This window comes from Stegastes partitus, unplaced genomic scaffold, assembly GCF_000690725.1.
Source record: "Stegastes partitus isolate 25-593 unplaced genomic scaffold, Stegastes_partitus-1.0.2 Scaffold517, whole genome shotgun sequence".
NCBI lineage: Eukaryota > Metazoa > Chordata > Actinopteri > Pomacentridae > Stegastes > Stegastes partitus.
The window spans coordinates 152,892-175,567 of record NW_007578248.1 but is presented as its reverse complement, the minus strand read 5'-3'; the positions used below and the strand labels follow the sequence as shown (position 1 = coordinate 175,567).

The 22,676-nt window shown below is 40.8% G+C and overlaps 1 protein-coding gene across 2 annotated transcripts; it reads left to right on the top strand.

Moving 5' to 3' along the window:
* The first annotated feature begins 95 nt into the window (after nt 1-95).
* pip5k1ab (phosphatidylinositol-4-phosphate 5-kinase, type I, alpha, b) lies at nt 96-20,864 on the top strand. 2 transcript variants are annotated; one of them, XM_008287741.1, is made up of 17 exons: nt 96-195; nt 3,232-3,270; nt 4,385-4,419; nt 6,092-6,184; nt 6,414-6,544; nt 6,636-6,753; nt 8,171-8,323; nt 8,459-8,758; nt 12,317-12,552; nt 12,637-12,720; nt 13,499-13,547; nt 13,795-13,879; nt 15,024-15,194; nt 16,097-16,226; nt 17,651-17,713; nt 17,810-17,909; nt 17,985-20,864. In XM_008287741.1, exons 1-17 carry the CDS (start codon nt 150-152, stop codon nt 17,985-17,987), a joined length of 1,836 nt encoding a protein of 611 aa, XP_008285963.1. In that variant the 5' UTR covers nt 96-149; the 3' UTR covers nt 17,988-20,864. The 2 variants fall into 2 exon arrangements, with proteins under 2 accessions (XP_008285963.1, XP_008285964.1); XM_008287742.1 differs by lacking the exon at nt 3,232-3,270.
* Nucleotides 20,865-22,676: the final 1,812 nt, after the last annotated feature.

Below are 22,676 nucleotides of genomic sequence, written 5' to 3'. Positions count from 1 at the left end.
TGGAGGCACTGTTGCCTCGCCGCAGTAAAACTGAAACTGAAACCGTCCCCCGTCCGGCCGCTGGGGGCGCTGTGGCGCTGCGGCGCTGCTGCTGCTGCTGCATCAGGACTCAACTGTCGGCTGTCGGTGATGTGAACAGTCAAACAGTAATGGCGACTGCTGGAACAGCAGACTCGGGATCAACAGCCCCGACAGGTACACAGCTGATAAACCTTCCTTCTTTTGTCGCCTTGAAACGAGCCTTCGCAGACACCGGTTTGGCATTTTTGCAGCGGTGAAGACGGCGAGATGTGGCCGCCGCGGCTTCATCAGGTCCCGGTTAGCCCGTTAGCTCGTTAGCATCGAGGCTCCCAGCCTAACAAATGAACCGAGCGGTGGTTGTTTAGCTGTGTAGTTATTAAACCCCGGTGCTGTTGTTACACATACGAGGCGGTAGCTAGCATCCTGTTTGTGTTTATATTTAACCATTTCTTGTTTTTTTTCTTTTATAACGTATAGAAAAAACTATTTCCCGGGACCACGTTGACTAAACTGTTAGGAAGCCGGCAGCCTCGCGACCGTTACTCGGTGTGTGTGTAAAATGAAGCAGCCGGAGGTAAAAGGGTGTATTTTGTCGGTAAATTAATATTCAATGGCTGCTGTTCACATCCGTGAGAAGTTAACGGTCGCTCCCCGTCGCCTTCCTCGCCTGCTCCATCCCTCCTCTTCCTCCTCCGTCCGTTTCTGTCCACGTTTGTGTCAAAGACAAATATCACTTTTCTTTTTCCCATCAGTTCCTATTTTTTCCCCCAGGTTTCACACATGAGCTGGTGTATTTTATTTTATTTATTTTTTTACAATCAGAACAAGCAGTGATCTTATCGATTTTCTACATTCCTTTGACACAACGTGCTTGTTTAGCTGCAGACCAGGCTCCATTCATTTAACCTGCTGTCTGAGCTCAGCTGATGAAAGCTGACTTCAGGATGACTAATTTCTCATTTGAATTGCTCATGAATTTTCCAGTGGCTTCTTATTTTCTGAGTATAGACAGACACTAGGGCTGTATTGTGGGGAAAAAGCAGACATTGTAATATCTGCAGTCCAGGAATTGACTGTTTGGAAAGAAGTATGATTGAGGTGATTGTTCAGGGGAGTGCATCTGCATTTAAAGTTCGAAAATATTAAATAAAATAAGCTTTTGTCTTTGTGTCGCCTCATGTGGTGGCAACAATTGCAAGACAGGTCAGAAAAAGCACCTGTTTTTCATCTTTCCGCCAAAATATTTCCATACAACTGATGCTGCATTTCCTTTAGTGACCAAATCTTCCATTTTAGTTTTTTTCGTCTATTTCCTGCTCATTTTTCTGTGCTTATGTGAAGCCGGCATGTCGGTAAACTCCACGTCTTCTGAGTAAAGTTTAAAAAACACCACATTTTGTTAATTAAGTTGTATTATACAGACTTTTCTTGTAGATTAGCCATTTAAAAATGACATGTTTTCTGGTGTTTTTTTCATGATGTGTTCGAGGTCAATTGGATTTGATGCACTTCCTTTGCACACTTGATGCTGAAACGATATATTGTGCAGCCCAAGTTCTCGTTAAGCTGATGAAAGGATCTCTCCTAAATTGCTCATGAGCTTTTCCAGCCGGCCACACGGATACTGGCTGTTGGCAGGCGCTCTCAGACGTTTCTTATTTTTGCGAGGACAGGACGGGACAGATGATGGGGACGATGCATCCTGCTAATCCATTTAGTTGTGCGTCACTTATTAGCTTCCCTGTGGGTAGAGGAGTTGCTCTTCCCTCTGTAACCAGCCAGTCTGAATCAGTGAATAAAAATAGGGGCTTTAAAGCGCTCTTGTGGCTCCCACATGGCGGAGAGCCAGAGACTGTACAAATACAAGATACAGCATTCTGTGAAGCACACGCTCGCAGCCACTTGAGTGACAGTAGCATAATGTGGTTTCTGTACTAGCCCTTATTGGCCTTGTTTCCTAATCGGGCCAAGAACCAGTATATTTATGGACTCTTCTTTGGCAGAAAATGATCTTAAGCGTGTGCATGTCCCATATTGCCGTGTGCAGGCTGCAGGCTACATGTGAATAAGCCTGGCAGGGACTTGTTTAGTATACAGAGAGGAACAGATGGTTGGCCTATTGTCTTAAGGTCTGCCACTGACTGGCTAAAGTCATTGTTAAGTAATTGGGTTAGTCTAATTCCTATCCTGCCCAATGTGTGTCATTAACTAGCCCTGCATTGACCTTTGAGAAAATAGCAAAGCAATAAAACTAGAACTGCAATTCTAATGATTTTCACAATTGATTAGCAGTTTCTGGGTGTTTTTTTTTGTTTTGTTTCTTTTAATCAATCATTTAAACTCACTTTGTGCTCATTTTTCACTACAATATAATGTAATAGAAACAGCAAAACCATGACTGGAAGTACAGAAAACTCAAATATGTGTGTTCCAACAACTTACTCCTTTTGTATAGTTTTATTTTTTTTGAGCCATTGTGCAGTTATTTTATTGATCCAGTATGTTTGATTTTCCTCTCGTCTCCTCTTTGCCTGCAGTTCACCTGAAAACTGTGAATTTTTCTAACATGACTGTTGATCACAGCTGATTGAATCGAGGCTTTTAAGTTGTACTGAGGAGTGCAGATTTTTTATTTTTTTTTAAACAGAATCTGTTGCAAACCATTTCTACATTAATTATGTAAAAATGGAGTGATTTTGTGAAATATCTCAATTTTAGGAATGTTTTTTTCTCATGGAACTGCACCGTACGCGTGATATGTTCATAGACCATCAGAAAGTTGAAAGTTTTATTCAGTTTGTTGTTCAGATATATGGTGTGGTTTTGGCAGTTTGAAAAACAAAACAAACATGCTTTTTAAACCTGTCTGTGTGTTATGGGATTTTGAGGGTTAATCTGGCAAATTATCTGGAACATGGGAGAATATTGTGGAAAAAAATGTCAACAAATTGCAGACATTTTGCTCCTCTGAGACATTTTAATGTGTCAAAGCCAAAGACGACACCCTCAGCTTGCTTATTTTATCTGAACCTTCAGTCCAAAACCCATCCATGAGTGTTGTTTACTATATAATGCAGCAAAACCAGAGATTGTTTATGTGACCAGTTGTTTCAGACAGTTTCTCACACCTATGTATAGACGGTCATTCTTGAAATCTGTTGCTCATGCATTCGTCAAAGCCAGCCAGGCTGACCATGTCCTGCTCCACAGATATCAGGACTCAGTTCTGGAGGAGAGCGTTGCAGCGAGGTACTCGCATGGGTGTGTGTGACTTGTTTCTGTGTGTGTGAGCAGAAACTGCATGAGTAGTGGTGATATAGTGTGTTGTTTTACATAATGAGAGGGAATGTGGGCAGAACGCTGCTCATTGTTTCCCGGCGGATTGCAGTGTGTCCCTGCTAACTGAGAAGAGCTGCATGGCGTTCAGTGACTCTGCCTTATTATTAATCCACTCACATTTCTCAGGTGGAAATGTCCTCCTGCTCTGCATCACCTGGGTTGAAATTTGCCGGGGGGGGTGGACACAGGACAGATGAATTTTTCAGGATTGCTACTACAGGTGTACAATCCTCTCAGCCATCGATCCTTTAGTGTATATTGACCTGTTGTACTGCAGTATTGGAGTGGATGTTGCCATTGGTTACAGGCTAGAGGTGATTGCAGAGTGGGCGAGGTAGTAAGTTTACACAGCAAGTTTATGTAAGGACACCAGAAATCAGGTTTCTTTTATTCCACTTGTGTACCCTTTTCTTACAAAATGTCCGTGTGCTGGAATTTCCCTCCTTTTCTTCGGTTATCGATGCATTTTGCACACAAACGGACGTCTTTGCTCGGTGCAAACTTTCAACACTTAATCTGAGTGATAAGTTACTGCGAGTCGCAAAGTGGGCTGTGATGGAAAAAGCTGGAAATTGCAGGTTTTTTTTATTGAAAGGAGGTGGTGATGTTGACACACTTCCTCGGGGAGCAGATGAATGTGGAGCAGCCAGCTCATGGGAGAAGCAGTTCCAGTTCACGTAGAGCTGCTGCATTATCGAGTGCAGCAGCTAATAACTGCGGCCGCATTTAGGTCTGGGCTCGTCATCGGCCTCGCAGTCATCAGCCGGCGTTGGAAATAGCCCCGCTAATTAACCAGCGGAGGGTTTCACAAACAGTCATTAACAAATTCTTCCACGGCCGAAGCATCTGACTCAAACGCTTCCAGATTGTGACGCTCGCTGCATGGGTCTGCGTTTATCTGGGTCTCAAAGTCGAGTTTGAACGAAGGAGTTCCTTACAGACTGCATAGAGAGAATGTTCCTTGCTGATTCTTCAGGTATTGTCATCCTCACACTGTAAATTAACAGAGTTTTTCTGTCTCTAGGGACCAGCAGCATTCGAAAAATGGCCCCTGCAGAGGTAAGGAATTGCCTCTAAACGCCTCTACGTTATGCACACCCCCAAGCAGTGTGAATGTTGTACCTGTCAACTGTGAGGAGGGAAGGTGAGCAGGTTTACAGAGTTCAGGCCTGCAGCTTCAGACGTCAGTCAACAGAGGTTTATTGCAAAAGTAGGAGGCTAGAATTATTACACAGGTGATAACAGGTAAATAAATGACTGGAAAAACACAGGAGCCACTGGTTTTATATAAAGCAGAGTTCGGGCCGAACAATGAGTCGAAATATTAGCAAAATGTGGCTCAGATAAGGATAAGTGTGTCACATTTTAAATTAAACGTTGTGTTGCTACAGAGATGCCCTGAGCTCTGAATCATATGTAAAAGAACAAGCTTGTTTGGTACAGAGTAGAGCTGCAACGATTAATTCAACTGTTCTGATAATCCATTAATCAGTTTGAGTCATTTTTAAGATGAAATTCTGTGATTTCAGCTTCTTCAATGTAAATATTTTCTGGTTTCTTTCCTCTTCTATGACGCTAGACAGAATATCTTTTACTTTTTCTGAGATTTTATTGACCAAACAACTGATCCAGAAAATACTATACAGATTAATCAACAATATGAATGTACATTACTTGCAGCCACTGCCACAAAATCACATTGTTTTTTAGATTTGATGAAATGACCATTCTCACTGACATCGTGACTCATCTCACAGTTGCTGTTGCCATCAAAATAATCACAATATGCCTTTCTGTTTATTGTTTTTTTGCCTAGCGTTCAGCTCTAGTTGGGAAAAAAGGACTAAAAAAATTGATTGATATTATTTTGAAATCACAATTTAAACAGCAAATCACAAAAGCTGCAGTTTAGGATTAGGATTTAGCCCAACACAGTCACTGCTTTTATGACAGTTGTTCTATCCTTTATGCCATTTAAAAAGTAGTAATAAATACATGTTTCTTTAAAAGGTCATCTTTACATTAGAACATAGACGAGTTAATATTTTGATGCTAATGATGCATCATCATATGTTTTGAATGAAATGAATTCTGTGCTAAATTACAGTAGTTGTCATAGAAAATGTAAATACATATTTTCCCCCAAATTGTTCGACCTTTCTTCTTTATGGTTGAATTGGTTGCAAAGTTGTTTTCTGCAAATATTAGTCTGGCTCGCCTCCCTTGACGACGCCTCCCTGCATTTCGGCTCCTGTTTGTGAACACATGAGTGAATAGAATGATGACATTTATTCCCATTAGACACATGTTTTTAGGTTCGACTCTGAACATAATTAAAACAGATCTTTCTACAGCCTGCATTTTATAGTGAGATAAATGTAAAAACAGCAGTTCCATAATGTGAAATATTTGTTTTCCCCAACGTAAAGCCTAATATTCAAACTCTGCAGGCATTATCATGTCAGCTGACGGGTTGAGATAGCCTCGACTGTTGTGATAAAAACAAGACAAGACATGTTCCTTCTAATGACCGAGATAAGAGCTTTAAAGTAAAGGCAGCGAAATTACCCTGAAAATAGGCCGGCTGACATTTCATGAGTTCCCTTCACAGTCTGACCTCCACAGAGGGTTCAGTTACTGTTCAGCCCGGGTACCCAGGATACAGCTGTCGTGTGAGGATGTTCTCTTTGTCTTCTGCGTTCACGTTTAATTTTGCCACCTCGCTCCTCAGATGCCCGGCTCTTCAGGCACGACTCAGAGCATGAAGAAGACCATCGGACACCGGGGCGTTGAGACCACCACGGGAGAGACCACCTACAAGAAGGTGAGAACCGGCTGGGGGTCAGCGGGGGGTTTGTTGATGCCAGCAGCGGCGCTACGAGCTGGAAACAGTGCAGTGTGTAGGCCCGCACGTTTGCTGTTTGTATTCTAAAGTTAGCTTGGAAGTTCCTCTTGCTGGCAGCCCAAGAATAGCGAGTGAAACGGCAGAAGTCACACGGGTGGAAGATTGTTTATTCCACTGCTCACTCTCTTTTCCTCTCTGACCTCTCCAGACCACGTCATCTGCCCTCAAAGGTGCAATCCAATTGGGCATCGCCCACACAGTCGGCAGCTTAAGCCAGAAGGCCGAGAGGGACGTTCTCATGCAGGACTTTGTGGTGGTCGAAAGCATCTTCTTCCCCAGGTCGGTATCAGAAGTTATAAAAAATCAGACTTAAGTTATGTTTTCCTCCTTTCGTGGAGCTGAATGGCCTGTGTGCTTCTTGTGTTTCCAGTGAAGGCAGTAATCTGACTCCTGCTCATCACTACAGCGACTTCCGCTTTAAGACCTACGCTCCAATCGCCTTCCGTTACTTCAGAGAGCTGTTTGGCATCCGGCCAGATGACTACCTGGTCAGTGCCTGCACTGAGCACACACCGCTACGCTCACAACAACTTCCCTTATTTTAGTCGCCCTTCATATTTGTGTTTATGTACATGTATGCACTGTTTTTTTTTTTTTTTTTTTGCAGGCCGCTTCCTTTTCGGGGTTTAAAAAAATCACCAACAAGGCCTGAGGCTTTCTCATTCACTGCAACAAACTGATTATTGACTGTGTAGCTTCTGTAATTTTTGTTTAAAAGTGGCTTTTGTCTGCAACGCTGCCACATTTGTTGGCACCATGGACGTAGAACGGCGCCAGCACAGTCTGAATGTGAAGCACTATTTGTCATATTTCTTGCTTTTGGCTTATTTTTCTCGTGGGTTCTCTGCTGTCTGTTTTTTTTTTTTTTTTTTTCCTGATGTCAGCATTAGAAACGCCACCACCAACTAGAAATCATGTCTCTTTAGTCCAACTACACCAGTCAGTGACAACCTATTTAACACTTTAAATTAACACATTTTTACTTATTTTTTACTGCAATAGAAAACCCTGCATTTCTGTGGAAACAACACAATCACGGCTACAAGTAGAGAATGAAAATGGGCTTTTGTGCAATTAGTCACAGTTATAATGACAGAAACCGTAAAGACTAAAGTAGAATTTCTTTGATTATGTATTGTACAAAATTGCAAAAACCTACAAGAAACTCGTACCACCAAGTTTTTACAAGTTCCCACAGGTACTGGAAAGAAAAGACATCTCCATGTACTGTACATATTTTACTAAATACAATTTGCAAACTTGACATTGTTCACGCTACTCTGCACATCAACTCTAGAAAGATGTTTCCCCATGCTCAATGTGTCCTCCAATAACGTGCTCATCTGCGTGCTGATTTTGAGCCATGCTGCATTTAATCAATAGATCAAAAATGCTTTATTTTTGTCTTAATCTCCCTAATTTGTTCTCGTACTTGTCTCATCTCTGCTGCCTGCAGTTCAGCCAAAGAGTCTCTGAATTTTTGTCACATGACTGTTGGTCGTAGCCGAGTCAGTAACGGCTTCACAGTTGTGCTAAGAAGCGCTGAATTTAAAAAAAAACAAATAAATAAAATGTTATGTGTTTATTTTGTTTTACAGAATCTGGTGTGAGTAGTTTCTTTTTGCCATAAAATTTGCATAAAATCTAATAAATCTTAATTCTTAATTAATCTTAATTAATTTTTCTGATTGAAGGGCACGCTAAATCAAACAAACAGTAGTTTCAGTTGGATTGTTGTTTGTTTTTTGTTTTTTTTATGTTTTTCTTCTCTAATAAATTATAGAATTTCTTTTAATTTTACTTTTATTTTTTTTTCTTATTGTTTTTGAATAAAGGCATGTGGTTCAAAGCTGCAAACCTTAACACAGGCTTTTTTTTTTTTTTCTTCTGCTTTCTCTCTCCTAGTATTCTCTGTGTAATGAGCCGCTGATTGAGCTGTCGAACCCCGGAGCCAGTGGCTCGCTCTTCTACGTCTCCAGCGACGACGAGTTCATCATCAAGACTGTTCAGCACAAAGAGGCCGAGTTTCTCCAGAAACTGCTGCCCGGATACTTCATGGTGAGTCTGGATGGAGTGGAAAGTGGGAGCGCGTTCTTATTTTTGCAGCAACTATAATTATCAGGAGAGGTTTAATACTTTCTTTTGAGTGTGTCAGATTTCTAATTTGTTTTCCATATTCCTTCTCCCTTCCAGAATATAAACCAAAACAAGCGCACCCTGCTGCCCAAGTTCTACGGACTGTACTGTGTTCAGGCAGGAGGCAAGAACATCCGCATCGTAGTGATGAACAATCTCCTTCCGCGGATCATCCCCATGCACCTGAAATACGACCTGAAGGGCTCCACCTATAAGAGACGAGCCTCCCCGAAGGAGAGAGAAAAGGCTGTTCCCATTTACAAAGACCTGGACTTTATCCAAGACTTGCCCGACGGCCTGCTGCTCGAAGCCGACAACTACAATGCCCTGTGCAAGACTATACAGAGGGACTGCTTGGTGAGTCAGAGACACGGTGTTTTCTATTCAGGCATCGTACAATAAGTGCATTAAAATTCCAAAACAAGCTCAGATCGCACACGAGCTGAATGCGTTAGCTCAGAAACACAGTGGAGTCTGACTTCCTGAACATTCAGTTCTTCTTTATAATGATGTTAAGATGGTTATCATATGGTAATGATCCATCACTTGTTTTAAATCTATTACACAACATAAATATATAAAAATTTTTTATTGTAATTAGATATTTTCCTCAAGTTGACCCAGTTGGAAAGCCACAAACTGTAAACTATGTTGAAAACTAATGATTGAATGAAACAGCTGTAGTTGTTGTTGGTCTAAATGATGCCACAGAAAACACAAGGGATGACAAAAAAATACAACAGGGCTGAAAATGTAATTTGAAATGTGAAACAGTGCAATTAGCAAATCTTCAGTAAAGAATGTATATTATGCAATCTGTCTGACCAACCTGTTTATTCCAATTATTCTTATTTTTTTGTTATTATTAATTAATTAATTTAACCTAACACGGTTCCAGCTTTTGTAGGATCTGTTCTGTCATTTAGGCCATTTAAAAACGGGAATAAATACGGGTTGGAAGCAGTTTACATTTTCAGGTTTTCTTCAAGTTCTCATCTATTCATTAGAAATATAGAGCACTTGTTTATATGATGGTGTCTCTTGTGCTAATGATGTATCACTTGTTTTAAATCTATTGCATAATATAAATACGTAGTATATCTTGGATAGTAACATTTGTTAGAAGAATCACACTGACATATTTTCCCTAAATTCACACGCTTATAAAGTTATTTAGTGCAAACATTTGCTTGGTTTTTCTCTTCACGGTGCCTCTCTGCAACCAGGCGACTGTATGTGAGCATTTCAGTGAATTAAATAATGACGTTTGTGTCCGTTAGGCACGTGTTTTCAACATGTCTAGTGTCTGGTTTGGGTCTAAACATATTCCAGACAGCTCGCTCTACTGCCAGTTTTTGTTAATATATATATATATATTGAGATAAATGTAAAAACAGCAGTTCCATAATATAAAATACTTGTTTTCCTTGATATAAAGCCTCACATAGAAATAATGAACATCGTATAATAAGTGCCTCAGAGAGCAAACGAGCTGAATACATCACCTCATTACAGAAACATATATTCGAATCTGACTTTCTGAGCATTCAGGTCTTCGTTATTATTTATGTATATTCAGTTATACATGTAGATAATGTTCAGTTTTCTCCTCAGGTTCATTAGACAGTGTTTGTTTGTCGCCTTCCAGAGTGTTCTCCAGTGTTGAGGAGATGACTCAAGCTTGCATGACACTGCAAACTAATACCTTGTTTACTCGGAGTGCCGACACCATTTGAAGTGATGGGAGCAGTCTGCTGGCATTTTTTACTGCAGTTAGCGCAGAATAGCAGCACGAATTCTGGTTTGCTAATGCTCTTCTTTATCGTGGCTTCTTGTTATTTCGCTTTTGTGGAGCTCTGCTGGAGTTTAAATTGCTGTTGTGTATTCTACGGCTGCGTCCCACTGATACCTTCTTCATTTAAAAACACACAGCTTCTGTTATTTTTCTTGTGCCAAGCGTCCACACTTCTCTAGCGTTTTAGCACCCCTAAAATGGAGACCGCCGGTTTGGAAACACCGACAATTCAGAGGAAAATGCTCTGCTTTGTACTCCACTATATTTAGTAGATAACTTTAGTCTCTTTGAATGTTCAGACTAATAATAGAAAACGTAATCAACAAATATGTGATGTATAATTGTTGTAACACGTTATTATTAGATGAGGATCTCTTCTGGTCCACATGCAGGAGGAAATTTACAAACTACCTAGCAGGAAATAATTCAATTAGCTTTATTTTCAGTGCAAAACTCAATAATTAATCAATAATTACAATCCAGTAATAGAATTTACATTATGCTAAAATTCAATTAGTGTTTTTAACTTTTCTTCTTTTAAGTATGGTATGATGTTGATACTTCTTGCACTTTCATTCAAGTCATAATTTACATTTAGGACCGTACTTGTGCCAGAGTATTTCTACTCTTTGGTACTTTTACTTGAGTAAAAGATCTGAGTTCTTCTTTAATCCTGCTTCTCCGGCCTGATGGAGTTTGACTCATTGTTGTCACTGGGCGTGTATTCTAAGGCTACAACCAATTTATTTTAATTTCAAAACGCATTTCTTCTGTTATGTTTATGCTTAGAGTCTACAATAATTCTGAGTTTTGGGTTCCCTAAAACGACGCTGTTACCTGTGTTTGCTTCATACGCCTCGACTACCAGCGTTGAATTCACTATGCTTAATGTTGTATGTGCTGCGCAGAGAAGGAAAGCTGTGGTCTTACCTTTCCTTCATTTCTACATCTAACTAACCTCCTGCTTTATGCGTAAACCGGCACCTGCACGCTAAATGTACATTAATAGTCATTTGATATGGTTTTTTTAAGGCATGTTCGTTATTTCTGCAACTATGCTAAGGTCTGGATGGAGATGGTTTTCCTTGTAAAAATGCAGTTTAAGTTGCCAAAATGTTGTCTGATCAACCCTTTGTTTCTGCGTCTTCACCCTAATTTTCTCACTCCGAATCTTACAAAGTCGCACTGCAACTTCACAGACAGTAACGCCTGCTGTGGTTGTCACATACGAGTTCAACACGGACAATCCCAAATGCTCTACGTTTGGAGTTTTACTGCCCTCCACCACATAGATTAAAAAAAATACATGTGTAAACTGAATCTACTTAATTAACTTTAATAACAGTAATGCGGCGGGGTACGCTCGTAACATTTTTGTTAGAACCAACTTGTTTGTTTACAAGAGAACTCCACCTTCTAAATATAAAGTTCAAGGCGCATTATCAGTTCAAGGTTGCATCGAGATTGAGAGTCAAATTAAAGTTTCTTATCGTCTTATTTCTGACTTTAACCTCGTAAAACAAAAAGAGGTTGCGCAAAAAGATCAACACGTCATGCTTCACGTATTATTGGCAGTTGTGTTTAATTCAGTAAACTACACAATAAAAGCAAACAAAAAAATGTAAAAATGAAGCCAATTTGCTTATTTTTGCTTCACTAACAGCGTGCATGTTCTGCTGTTGTTTTGGCTCCTGAATCAGAAATACTTTATTGATCCCTGAGGGGGAATTGCTTGTGTTACAGTTGCTCCCATTTAAAGTCTTAAAGCAGTAGAAAACATAAAGATAAACATAAATAGAAAAGTAGAAGCATAAAATGTAAAAATGTGCATTGTACTTGGAAAATCAGAATACAACTGTAAAGTGAAATAAATAATCATAGCTGCATTGTGTTATTACACAGAGAACCAATAATGCAAACGGACACACCACTGGTTTATCACTGTTATTGAGATTACTTTCTCTTTTTAAGAATAATTCTCAAGAATTTTCTACGAACCCGTGTGTTTTTTGTGTTAAAATGGTAAAATTCTGATCAGAAGCATCACCAGAAGACATTCCTAGTCTGAGTCTGTGGCTGTTGATGCCCATTGCGGCTCATTCGTTGCATGTTTCCTGCAGCTCTTGCAGAGTTTCAAGATCATGGACTACAGCCTGTTGATGGGCATCCACAACATGGACCAGGCCAGCCGAGAGCGGGAGCGCGGCGTGGGCAACTCGGGCGACAGCGCCGGGTCGGAGGGCGCAGTGACCCCCGACCAGCGCCGGCCGCAGGCCCAGAAGAGCCTGTACTGCACGGCCATGGAGTCCATCCAGGGGGAGGCTCGAGGGAAGGGAGCTTTGGATTCAGAAGACCAGTGAGTGCGACCGCCGGCGCTTCAGTCTGTAAAATGTGAAATTTAGAAGACAATTTAAAAGACGCAGCATGTTTTGTCTTCCAGCATGGGGGGTATTCCAGCTCGTAATACTAGAGGAGAGAGGCTGCTGATCTACATCGGCATCATCGACATCCTCCAGTCCTATAGGTGGGTCTCCAATCAGTTTCACTTTGTTCTTAACCCTCTGATCCCTAAGCAGGTTTTTGTTTTTGTTCCTGGCGCCTGTATGGAAACGGCACAACCACGACTAGGAGAGAGAACTCAGAAATGTCTCATCTGTGCAGAATGACACAGTTAGAATGCCATAAATCCCCCAAAAAAGAAAAGAAAAGAAAGTTACATTTCTTTGTTTATTTTACAGCAACATGTGGGGGTTAGAAAAACTGTAGATATTTGGCTGCTTATGTTTTAAATTTATTTTTATTCTTGTCTCTTAGCTGCTCTGTGGAAACAGCCTGCAGTTCATCGCAGTTCAGCTGCAAGACCCTCATTTTTTTGTCACATGACTGTTGGCAGCTGGGTCATTAATAGCTTCTCAGTTGTGCACAAGAATACAGACTTTCTTTTGTTTGTTTGTTTATTACAGAATCTGGTTAATTCAAATAGTTTATTTTTGGCAAATTTTGAAATGAAACATTTAAAATAAAATGGTTTTGATTAAATATCCAGATTTTTGGCTTAGATCTGGTTGTTTTTCACGACGTACATGATTAGATTGGCATAAAGTTAAATGTTCAGTGTTTATTCCAGATTTTCTTTCTGGGATACGTTTTGTAATTTCTGTGGTTTAAAATAAATCACATGCTTTTCAAAGCAGCCTGCTTCTTTTGGGGTGTATAGGGTTAATTTAACAAGCAAACTTCACATCTATGTTCTTCATTTCTGTAAATTGCACCAGATTTTTAAATTCTGTTTTATGATTTAGGTTTATTAAGAAGCTGGAGCACTCCTGGAAGGCCTTGGTCCATGACGGGGTAAGAGTCTGAACACCACACGCCCTGTCAAGATAAACAAAATATCAGTGAAACTGAGCAGACCGGCTACAAGTACTGTGTGTTTACATATAATCTAGAACCGGAATGATCAGTCAGTTCATCAGTGACCTTTGGACATTTTTCACTGGTGCACCTGTAATAATAATAATAATGATATAGGACAGTTCTGATTGCATGCGCACTTCAGTCCGTTTATAATCGTCTCGTTCCTGTTTTACCTCTTCAGGACACCGTTTCAGTTCACAGACCCGGTTTCTATGCAGAACGTTTCCAGCAGTTCATGTGCAACACAGCGTTCAAGAAAATTCCACGTAAGTGTGCGCATGTGTGCTCGATTTAAATATGCAGAATGTTTATTTGGTCTCAAGACTTGTGCACATAGAAACCAGACAAATGCACGTGATGGAAGAACAGTAGCTGTGAGGGAGCACTTCATCTCCGTGTACAATTTTGAAGTTAAAGTATGCGAGCACATACAAGGAATTGAACTCCGGTGTTTAGTTTGCTCTTAAAGTAGTGACACAAAATACCAAATGAGTGCTTGTAGACAAGGGCAACAGGTTATAGAAGCAAAAGGAGAGTTAAACTACCATGTGCAGCCACAGATATGAGTACATGTTTAAAGTGAACCAGAGTTTTAGTGAAAAAAATTACAGTGAACCAAATTGTATTTGTGCAAATACAACAATCAAACAGTAAATGCAAAGTTATTGACACCTGATACACACGATATAAGTTGACGCTCCAATGGGTCTCGGATTGCTATACTTGAGTTTTTCCATGTTCTGCTCCTGTATTGTACGACAGCTCAGAGACAGAAATTGTGCTTTGTCCTTCACCCCATTTTTTGGATGACTTTAGTGACTCTGAATGTTCAGACTAATAATAGAAAACATAATCAACTAATACATGATGATGTGTTATTGTTGGAAAGTCCCACCGTGATGCCTTTATTATTAGATCAAGATCTTATCCCATCCCCACGCAGGACGGAAATTTACAAACTACCCAGCAGTAGAAATTAAATTTAGCTTCATTGAAGTAACAAACACATGAACACATCAATGATGTAAAAGCCTTTAGGTCTTCAATGGATCAAGCTGCACAATGAACAGTTTGTGTTGATATGTCTGCACTTTCACTCAAGTAAAAATGTGGATGTACGACTTTACTTGTACCAGAGTACTTCTACTCTTTGATGCTGTTACTTTTACTGGAGTAAAAGGTCTGAGTACTTTGTCCACCTAGCAATGGGTGAGTGGAAATTGTCCTTCATGAGACTCATAAAAAACAGTTCTGATAGCTCGTATCACATGCACGCACCTGGTTTTAATGTGCACCTGTTTTAAGGCTGATTGAACGCCATAAGGTAGAAACCTGCTTCACTGACCGCACGTTAAACATCAGCGAGAGTACTCACGTTTTCTGGTTTGATCACCTTTCTGTCCTCTCCAGTAAAACCCTCACCCTCTAAGAAGAGCCGTGGTGGAGGTCAAGGAGGCCTCCGGAGGGCGCCCACCCTGGGAGGTCCCACCCCACTCTCCCACGCAACTGGACAGTCGGCCGGAGACTCCAGACTCGTCTACCACCATCACTTCAAAAGCACAGAGTCGGAGGCTGACAGCGGTAAGAATTGAGGCGTCACAAGTGAGGTGGTCATGTTGAGGGACTCAAGTGAAGCACGTTTGCCGTAGACAGGCTTTCATTTTTGCAAAAACTTAGCAACTTAGCTAACGCTGAGTTAGCTCAGGCTTTCTGCTTCAGACTCACACAGAAGGAGGCGTTCTCTTCTTTATTTTACTGATGCAGCCGCTTATTTCCAACTGACAGCTGCACGTTACAGTTAAACTTTAAACTTCATACATTTAAACCTGATCTTGTATTGAAGTGCATTTAGGTCTGACACTGTGCCATAATGCAGGAAATCACTTTAGTTTTTGGCCAAATCAAAGTGAAACTAATGTTATTAACTGAATATTCTCTGTAATAAATACCAGTAGAAAAATCCATGTTCTAATCTGTGTTCTATCAGCTGCAGCAGCAGCAGCAGCAGAGTAATCAGAGCCAAACATGAAAACATATTTATGTGATTTCTGCATCACCAACTAAATACGTCTGGTTCCCATGGCAACATGATGCTGTAACTACACGGCTTCATTCAGTGATATTAGTGAGGCACAACTCAGCATGTTAGCAGATAAAACACATTCCCTCAGCTGAGAATCTGTATCACTCATAAAAAATAGTCAGGAAATGATCTGGTTAAAGAGAGACGCTCTTTCCAGCCGATTTAAATCCGAAATGCTGAACATTCCCTGCTCCAGACCACGTTAACTCCACAGCATCAGTTACCATGGAGATCTAGCTCCACAGCATCAGTTACCATGGAGATCTAGCAGATAAAAAGACAGCCACCTCTGTGACACTGAGAACTCTGACTTTAAGCTCGACATGCCTGCTAACCCACTACCCTCGCTTCGTGGTATATTGTAGCTGCATTCAGACTGATTGTACGTTTTTGTTGTCAGGCGTGCAGTCGGACAGACCGGACCTGGTTCCTCGGACGCCTCCGCTGGCAGACCCGGCTGACTGCGAGGCCAACCTGTCCACCTCATCGCTCGGCAGCACTGGAATTGCCTCCACCTCTCCCCCCCTGCGGTACGTCCACCGTCTCTCTTCCACGCCGTGTTTGATAGAGATGTTAACGACTAACTGTTGATCGATTAAGTCGAACTCCAAACGGTTTCAGTGTGTTTTTTGCACCTCTATGGACACAGCACAGCTATGGCTGGAGGCAGAATGACTGTACAGTATGACACATTTTTACAACTTTTACATATCTTGCACAAGACTATGTACATCAACTTGTATCTTCCAAAAACTCGCTCCTCTTGTTTTTGAGCCATGCTGCATTCATTTTATTGATCCAGAATATTTTCTTTTCTCCTTATTTTGGACAAATTTGGAGTCCCTTTACTGTAAATTTTAGACTATGAAGCGCACCTGATTATAAGCTGCAGCCACTAATTTTAAAAAGAAAACAAGTTTTGTACATATACAGGCTGCACTTGTCTATAATCCGCAGGTGTCCACGTTGTAACATGAGATATTTACACAGGAAGATTTTTCTAACTTTCAATTAAATATGCAACGATAACATACACAAATACGTAAATGCTTTTTCTCTGAACAGTGCCTGTAACACGACTGGTTAAGAAAATAAAAACAGCAGTCTACCAGGAAAAGTCATTGATCGCTATCTTCATCTTCCTCTTCCTCCTGCACTAAAACCACTAAGTCGTCTTCTTCAGTGTCGGAACTGAACAGCCTCAGAATTCCTTCGTCACACACTTCCTCAGTCTCTCTGTCGTTGTTGCTCTCAGTGTCACTTTTGTCTCGAGGCAAATTTGGAAAAATCGTAAGAATCCATAAATTAGCCGCATCGTTGTTCAAGCCGCAGTGTTCAAAGTGTGTGAAAAAAAGTAGTGGCTTATAGTCTGGAAATTACAGTATTTTTGCAAACTTTTTCTCTCTACTCTGCACATCAGCTATAGAAAGATGTTTCAGCATGTTTCTGAATGTACCTTCCAGCTCCTCTGTTCACAGTTTTTGAGCCATGCTGCATTTATTTTGATTTGATTTATTTTTGATCCAGTGCGTTTTGTTTTGTTCTCAGTTTCTCTGATTTGTCTCCTCTCTGCTCGGCGTAAACACAGCCTGCAGTTCAACCGAAAATTTTTGTTGGTCGGTGCTGAGTCAAGAAGTGTAGAATTTATTTATTTATTTATTTATTTTTGTTAGATTTTTCAGGTTTCCAAAGTGATTTTAGATGAAATATCACAATGCTTCGATTTGCGGAATTTTCTGAGCAAAACTATGCACCACAAAAAACTGAGACCTGAATTCATTATTTTTTACAATTTCTTGCTCTGATAAATGTATTTATTTTATTTAAAAAATAATATTAATAACCTGCCTTTTACACTGACCGGCAGGTTTGGGGTTCAGAGGGTGAAAGAAATTGAAATGAGCATCTGTGCTGTTTTAATGTCTTGTAGTTTGACTCTGACTTTTCTCTGCAGGTCTGTTGGAGTGGAAGTGCACAAGTCTGCAAACACAGACTATGACCAGGGTCCTTCCCACAGGTATGGAGCGCAGAGACAGGTCGATAAATAACGCTTAATGAATGGTTTTTCTTTTCCTGGTGTTGTGTGGCTTTAAATCCTGCTTATCTGTTTCAGTTTGGGGGCAGAAGGCGCTGTAGATAATTCAGGCAACCTGTCTGGAAACGAAGATGTAGTTTCTCTGTCGGACATCATCCCCGAGACCAATATCTGTTTTGTAAGTCTGGATTTTATTGTTATGAATATTTCTTGTATTCTTCACTTGGTGTTGACAGTAGCTTCTACTTCACAGTAAAAAAAACAACAAAAGAAAGAAAGAAAACGGAACTGGTGCCATCTAAGGACGGCGCTTCCGGACACGGTGAAGATAAAGAAAGTCGCCCATCCACTGCAGACCCTGCCGCTGCACCTCTGCTCACCTCTGCAGCGAATATAGGACGCTGCCGGATGAAGCAGAGGAAAGCAACGACGGGAAGACGAAGACGTTGGTGTGGTAGGCTTTAGGCTTTCTTCAGCCATCAACACTGTCGCTGTGCATTTGTCCAAACCTGTCCCAAAAGTCTAATTGATTCACACCCAGAAAAAAAAAAATCCCAACGTGGCAGCTTTTTAGTAGCTGTTGCAGCATTCGTGTCCTGCTGCGATGACAAAATTATGTATATTGTAAAAAAAAAAAAAAAGGAAAAATGAAAAAAAAAAAGCCCCTGTCACCATCGGATGGTGAAGGCACTCAGATTCTCCCACAGTTCACAGCATGAAGAGATGTGAGTGGGCAGAAACGCTTCACACACTTAAGAGCACATGAGGGGCATCGCCTGCATAGGAGGAGGAGGAGGAGGAGGAGGGAATATTTTCCTGCGTTTCAGTCCAAGTGGGTTCACATTTCAGTGACTCGCGCTCCGCCGTTCCTGCTAGTGCACACACACATTTCCCCTCGGCACTCCGAACGAGCCGCAGAAATCATTCAGATCAACACTTTGCTGCTGTCAACTCCGCAATCATGTATGCATTTCCCTCTTTACTGATTGTGGATGTACAGTGTTTTGTTTGCAGAAGATAATGTTTTGTTATAAGTTATTCTCCTGGAAGCCACAGCGGCGCCGCTCAGATCTCGCTGCCGCCGCCGCTGCTGAATGTACATTACAGTGTTTTGTTTTTTTTTACTTAAAATGTGTCTTATTAACATGGCAGACCACATTTATACAACCCAAAAAAAAACGAACATCCCCCCCCCTCTGATGTGGCCATATGTGCAAACGAATGCAGAGCGAAGAGCTGTCGGCCAATAGATGCTGTTAAAGGAGCGGTAATATTTTCAAGTCGCTGTCTGTTCTCTGTCATGTCCGTGCCTTTTTACATGTTCGTCCCTCCCCCTCCGACACATAACTGACGTTTTTACAGGTTCTAGTCAGAAACCTGCCTTATCACTACAGCTGAGAGTCATCCAACTGCCATTTGTACGTCTGGACCAACCAATCAAAGGAGTCTCAGATTTTAAACACTATCTTCTTGTTTCGGTATGTCGACTGGTGAGCTCGGTTAATCATTTTAACTCTCCTGACAGCAGACAGCGAGGATGTCTGTCTCCTATTATTCATTTCTGCTGGTTACAGAAATGACACCCGCCCACATCCACTCTCGGACCAATATTACTAACAACGTGTGTATGATTTTCTATTTTCTTTCTCTGTAGTCTTACTCAGCTTTTATGTGGTTGTTCATAAAAAAAAGAAAAAAAAAATCTGCTTCACAAAAAAGGTTTTGTGTTTATTTTCTTGTTTAGGGCACTAAAACGAGCCGCCGGTGTGGCTGGTAGAAAGGTTGTTTTGTTCTGTTTTAACCCCGTGAGATATTTCTGATGCAGAAATTTGAATCACTACCGAGTTACTGTAGCGAGACATCATCTCATTTAAGAAGCACATGTGGTCTATGCAGCAGAGAGAGGGAGAGACGGGGGGGAAATGTGCGTTGTGAATATACAGAAAAGTGAGTTAACTCATCGAATGCACAGCAGAGGATTAAGGACTGAGCGGTTTTGTATTATAAAACAAGTCGTGGCACCAAAGAGAAGAGCAGCGCAGACGGGCGACGAGTTCCCACGACGGTGACATTAGACACTCCTGGACGTTAATCTGATGTGCACTATGAGGTAATAACACTGGGTCGACCCGTGTTTTAAAGTTATCAATTAAACTGGACGTGTTTGTGCTAAGCCTCTCATGAGCTGTGTCCGACACGCAGCTCCTGTCGTTTTCGGTTTACTTTGTAGCCTGACACATTTCAAAATCCCAACTCCACATTCCTGCGTATTTCAAGTTCAATTCACTACAAATGTTGACCACCTTTGCGTCGTTATTCTGGTATTTTGCTTAAACGTGAAATATCCATCGTTTCAAGTTGTTATAAATTCAGTTGGTTGAGTCAAACAACCAAAGAAAGGAAAAGAAGCACTCCGAGAATCTCTTTCTGATTAGAAGGAAAAAAAAAAAAGTCCAGGTCATGTTTTGCAACACCTGGATTTACATATTTTCTGTTCTCTAAATGGGTTGGTACTGGTTAATCGCTGGATGCAGACCAGTTCCGTCGTATGTACTTACGCCTTTGGCACAAGAAGAACATCTTCCTTTGGTGCTTGAAAGGTTGCACAGCACTCAGTAGTAGACACTACAATAAATCTGAAGTAATGCAATATGAACCACAATCTGCCAGAAGTATATTTATTACTGCGACTGATTGCTGTAGGTTGAAATGATTACAGTTGTATTATTAGATGATTGTAAGTAAACTGTATACTGACAGAAGGATGTCTGGAACTTTATAGCGTGTGTTTGCCTATAAAGGTGGGACAATTTGACAATTTCACTTTTTATATTTCATGTTTAGATTGTGATATGATAGCTATATTCTCTCCATGATGATTCTGGGTTGTTAATCTCCCATGCTTTTTCTACATGAATGTTTCACACGGCCCGCGAGCCAACGTTGCTGGTTGTCCTATATGCTTCGATTACTATATTTTTACTGTGTATAAAATGTGTATATGTACATACGAGTCACGGAAATGCCTTCTCATGCAATATGTGCTGCCTGTCCCTCCTGCCATGTTTCAGTTATGTGGTGGTGATGTTTTCATGTCTGATTTTAAATGATTAAACATATTTTCTAAATCTTGGTTTTGGTCGTCTTATATCGAGTATTATCTGATTTTTTCTCACTGTGTGTTTTTTGTGAGTAATAGTACTTTTTAAACAAGCTTTTGCACTCATGCAGCCCCATATCATGATACTGCCACCTCCGTGCTTCACTGTCACGACTAGTCAGTGCATGTTTCATTACTGAGTGTCAGACCTTTATTTTTTCAATATGCCACCTTTATTTTTAATGACATACACATCCCCCTCAGCATCAATGGTATCAGTTTTCTCCTGAGATGTTTTACCATCCTGTAGAGACTATTTTTTCAGCTGCTTTTTGTTGGAGGGGTTGTGTTGCTCTGACATTGTCTTTAAAATACCCTAAAGGTGTTTTATTGGATTCATTGTTTTCACTTGTTTTTCGTCAGAAACTCCCGTGTGATTTTGTTCTCTGGATGGTTCTCCTGCTAGAATATTCCTCTTCTTCCAGTTTCTGCAGACTGGGAGTCATCTAGTCAGACAGTATTCTGGTTTATCCTCAGACATTCATCTATAAATGTCATCAACACCTTCTGTCCTCATGCAGCCCCATATCATGATGCTGCCACCTCCGTGCTTCACTGTCAGGACGATGCATCCACTGTGGTGGTCCTGGTCAAGTTCACACCAAACATGCTGGACTCCATCTGAGCCCAACACATTTATCTTCATCTGACCAGAGAATGTTCTCCAACATTCATCAGGATTCTTTTTATGTTTTCATAGCAACGTTTCATCTGAAATTTTTGTGCCGAAATGCAGACAAGGGTGTTTTTCTTGTCCTCCGTCCACAGAGGCTGATGTTCTGAAGTGTCCTTCACACTGTATGAGCTTCACACTAACTCTGGTTTCCATTGATAACTCCTGTACCAAGTCTGAAGCAGCTGCCTTTGTCTGTTTTTCACAGCTGGATTGTGAAAGCAGTTCACTGTCTGTGGAGTCATTTTAGGAGGACGACCACTGCAGCCCTGATCAGAGCTACTATGGCTCCTTCTAGACCTCCTGATTACTGCTGACACTGTATTTCACTGATTTTTAGTTGGCTGCTCATCTTTCTAAACCCTTTTCCACCTTTATGAAGTCTCACAATCAGATTTTTCAGTTACTCTGGTCATTATTTTTCAGGCGGAGCCGTGATGCAGATCAACACAGCCTGTAGTTCCAGAACAGAAATGCTCACAGATGGGCTATTTTCATATTCATATGTCACGTTCATAGTCTTTCAGTTTTGTTTGTTTCCATAACGAAATACTAAATTGTTTAACTGTAATTCATTCATTTCAGTGATATAACACAGGGCTGTATTTAATCCTATTGTACATATATATATGACTATAATTCACTCTATTCTATGGTATCAAATAATTATATCACAATATTATTTAACTAGTGGTTTTCTTTCTTTCTTTTTTTAAATAAATTGCCACACAGGGCCACGATGAGCAGAGTATCCCCGCTGATGCATGACACCCACCACAGTTAGTTTCACTCATATGGAGGAAAATGACCAAAGCCACATGGACTAAACTTTGATCACCGTATTCCCTAAATTACAGTTAACCAGACAATATTTTTTCTCTCTTTCTGTTGATTCTTGCTAAACGGTTTTAGCAGATATTCCTCTCGTGACGGGCACATTTACACCCATCTTTGTCCAACATTTTGGGTTTCTGATGCAATGTTTCAGGGTAACGAATATTAACAAAGACAATGATCGTTACGGCGAAGGCTTGGAAGATCATCCACTGCTGGTTTAAAGTCATTATTGTGAACTACGTGGTTTTAGTTTAATCTGAATAACTGTCCACTGT

Excerpts from the sequence above, each read along its gene's own strand:
- pip5k1ab (XM_008287741.1), top strand. The coding sequence starts at position 150 with ATGGCGACTGCTGGAACAGCAGACTCGGGATCAACAGCCCCGACAG. Across the intron at positions 6,545-6,635 it reads GAAAGCATCTTCTTCCCCAG|TGAAGGCAGTAATCTGACTC; the intron begins GTCGGTATCAGA and ends TTGTGTTTCCAG. Across the intron at positions 12,553-12,636 it reads GCTTTGGATTCAGAAGACCA|CATGGGGGGTATTCCAGCTC; the intron begins GTGAGTGCGACC and ends TTTGTCTTCCAG.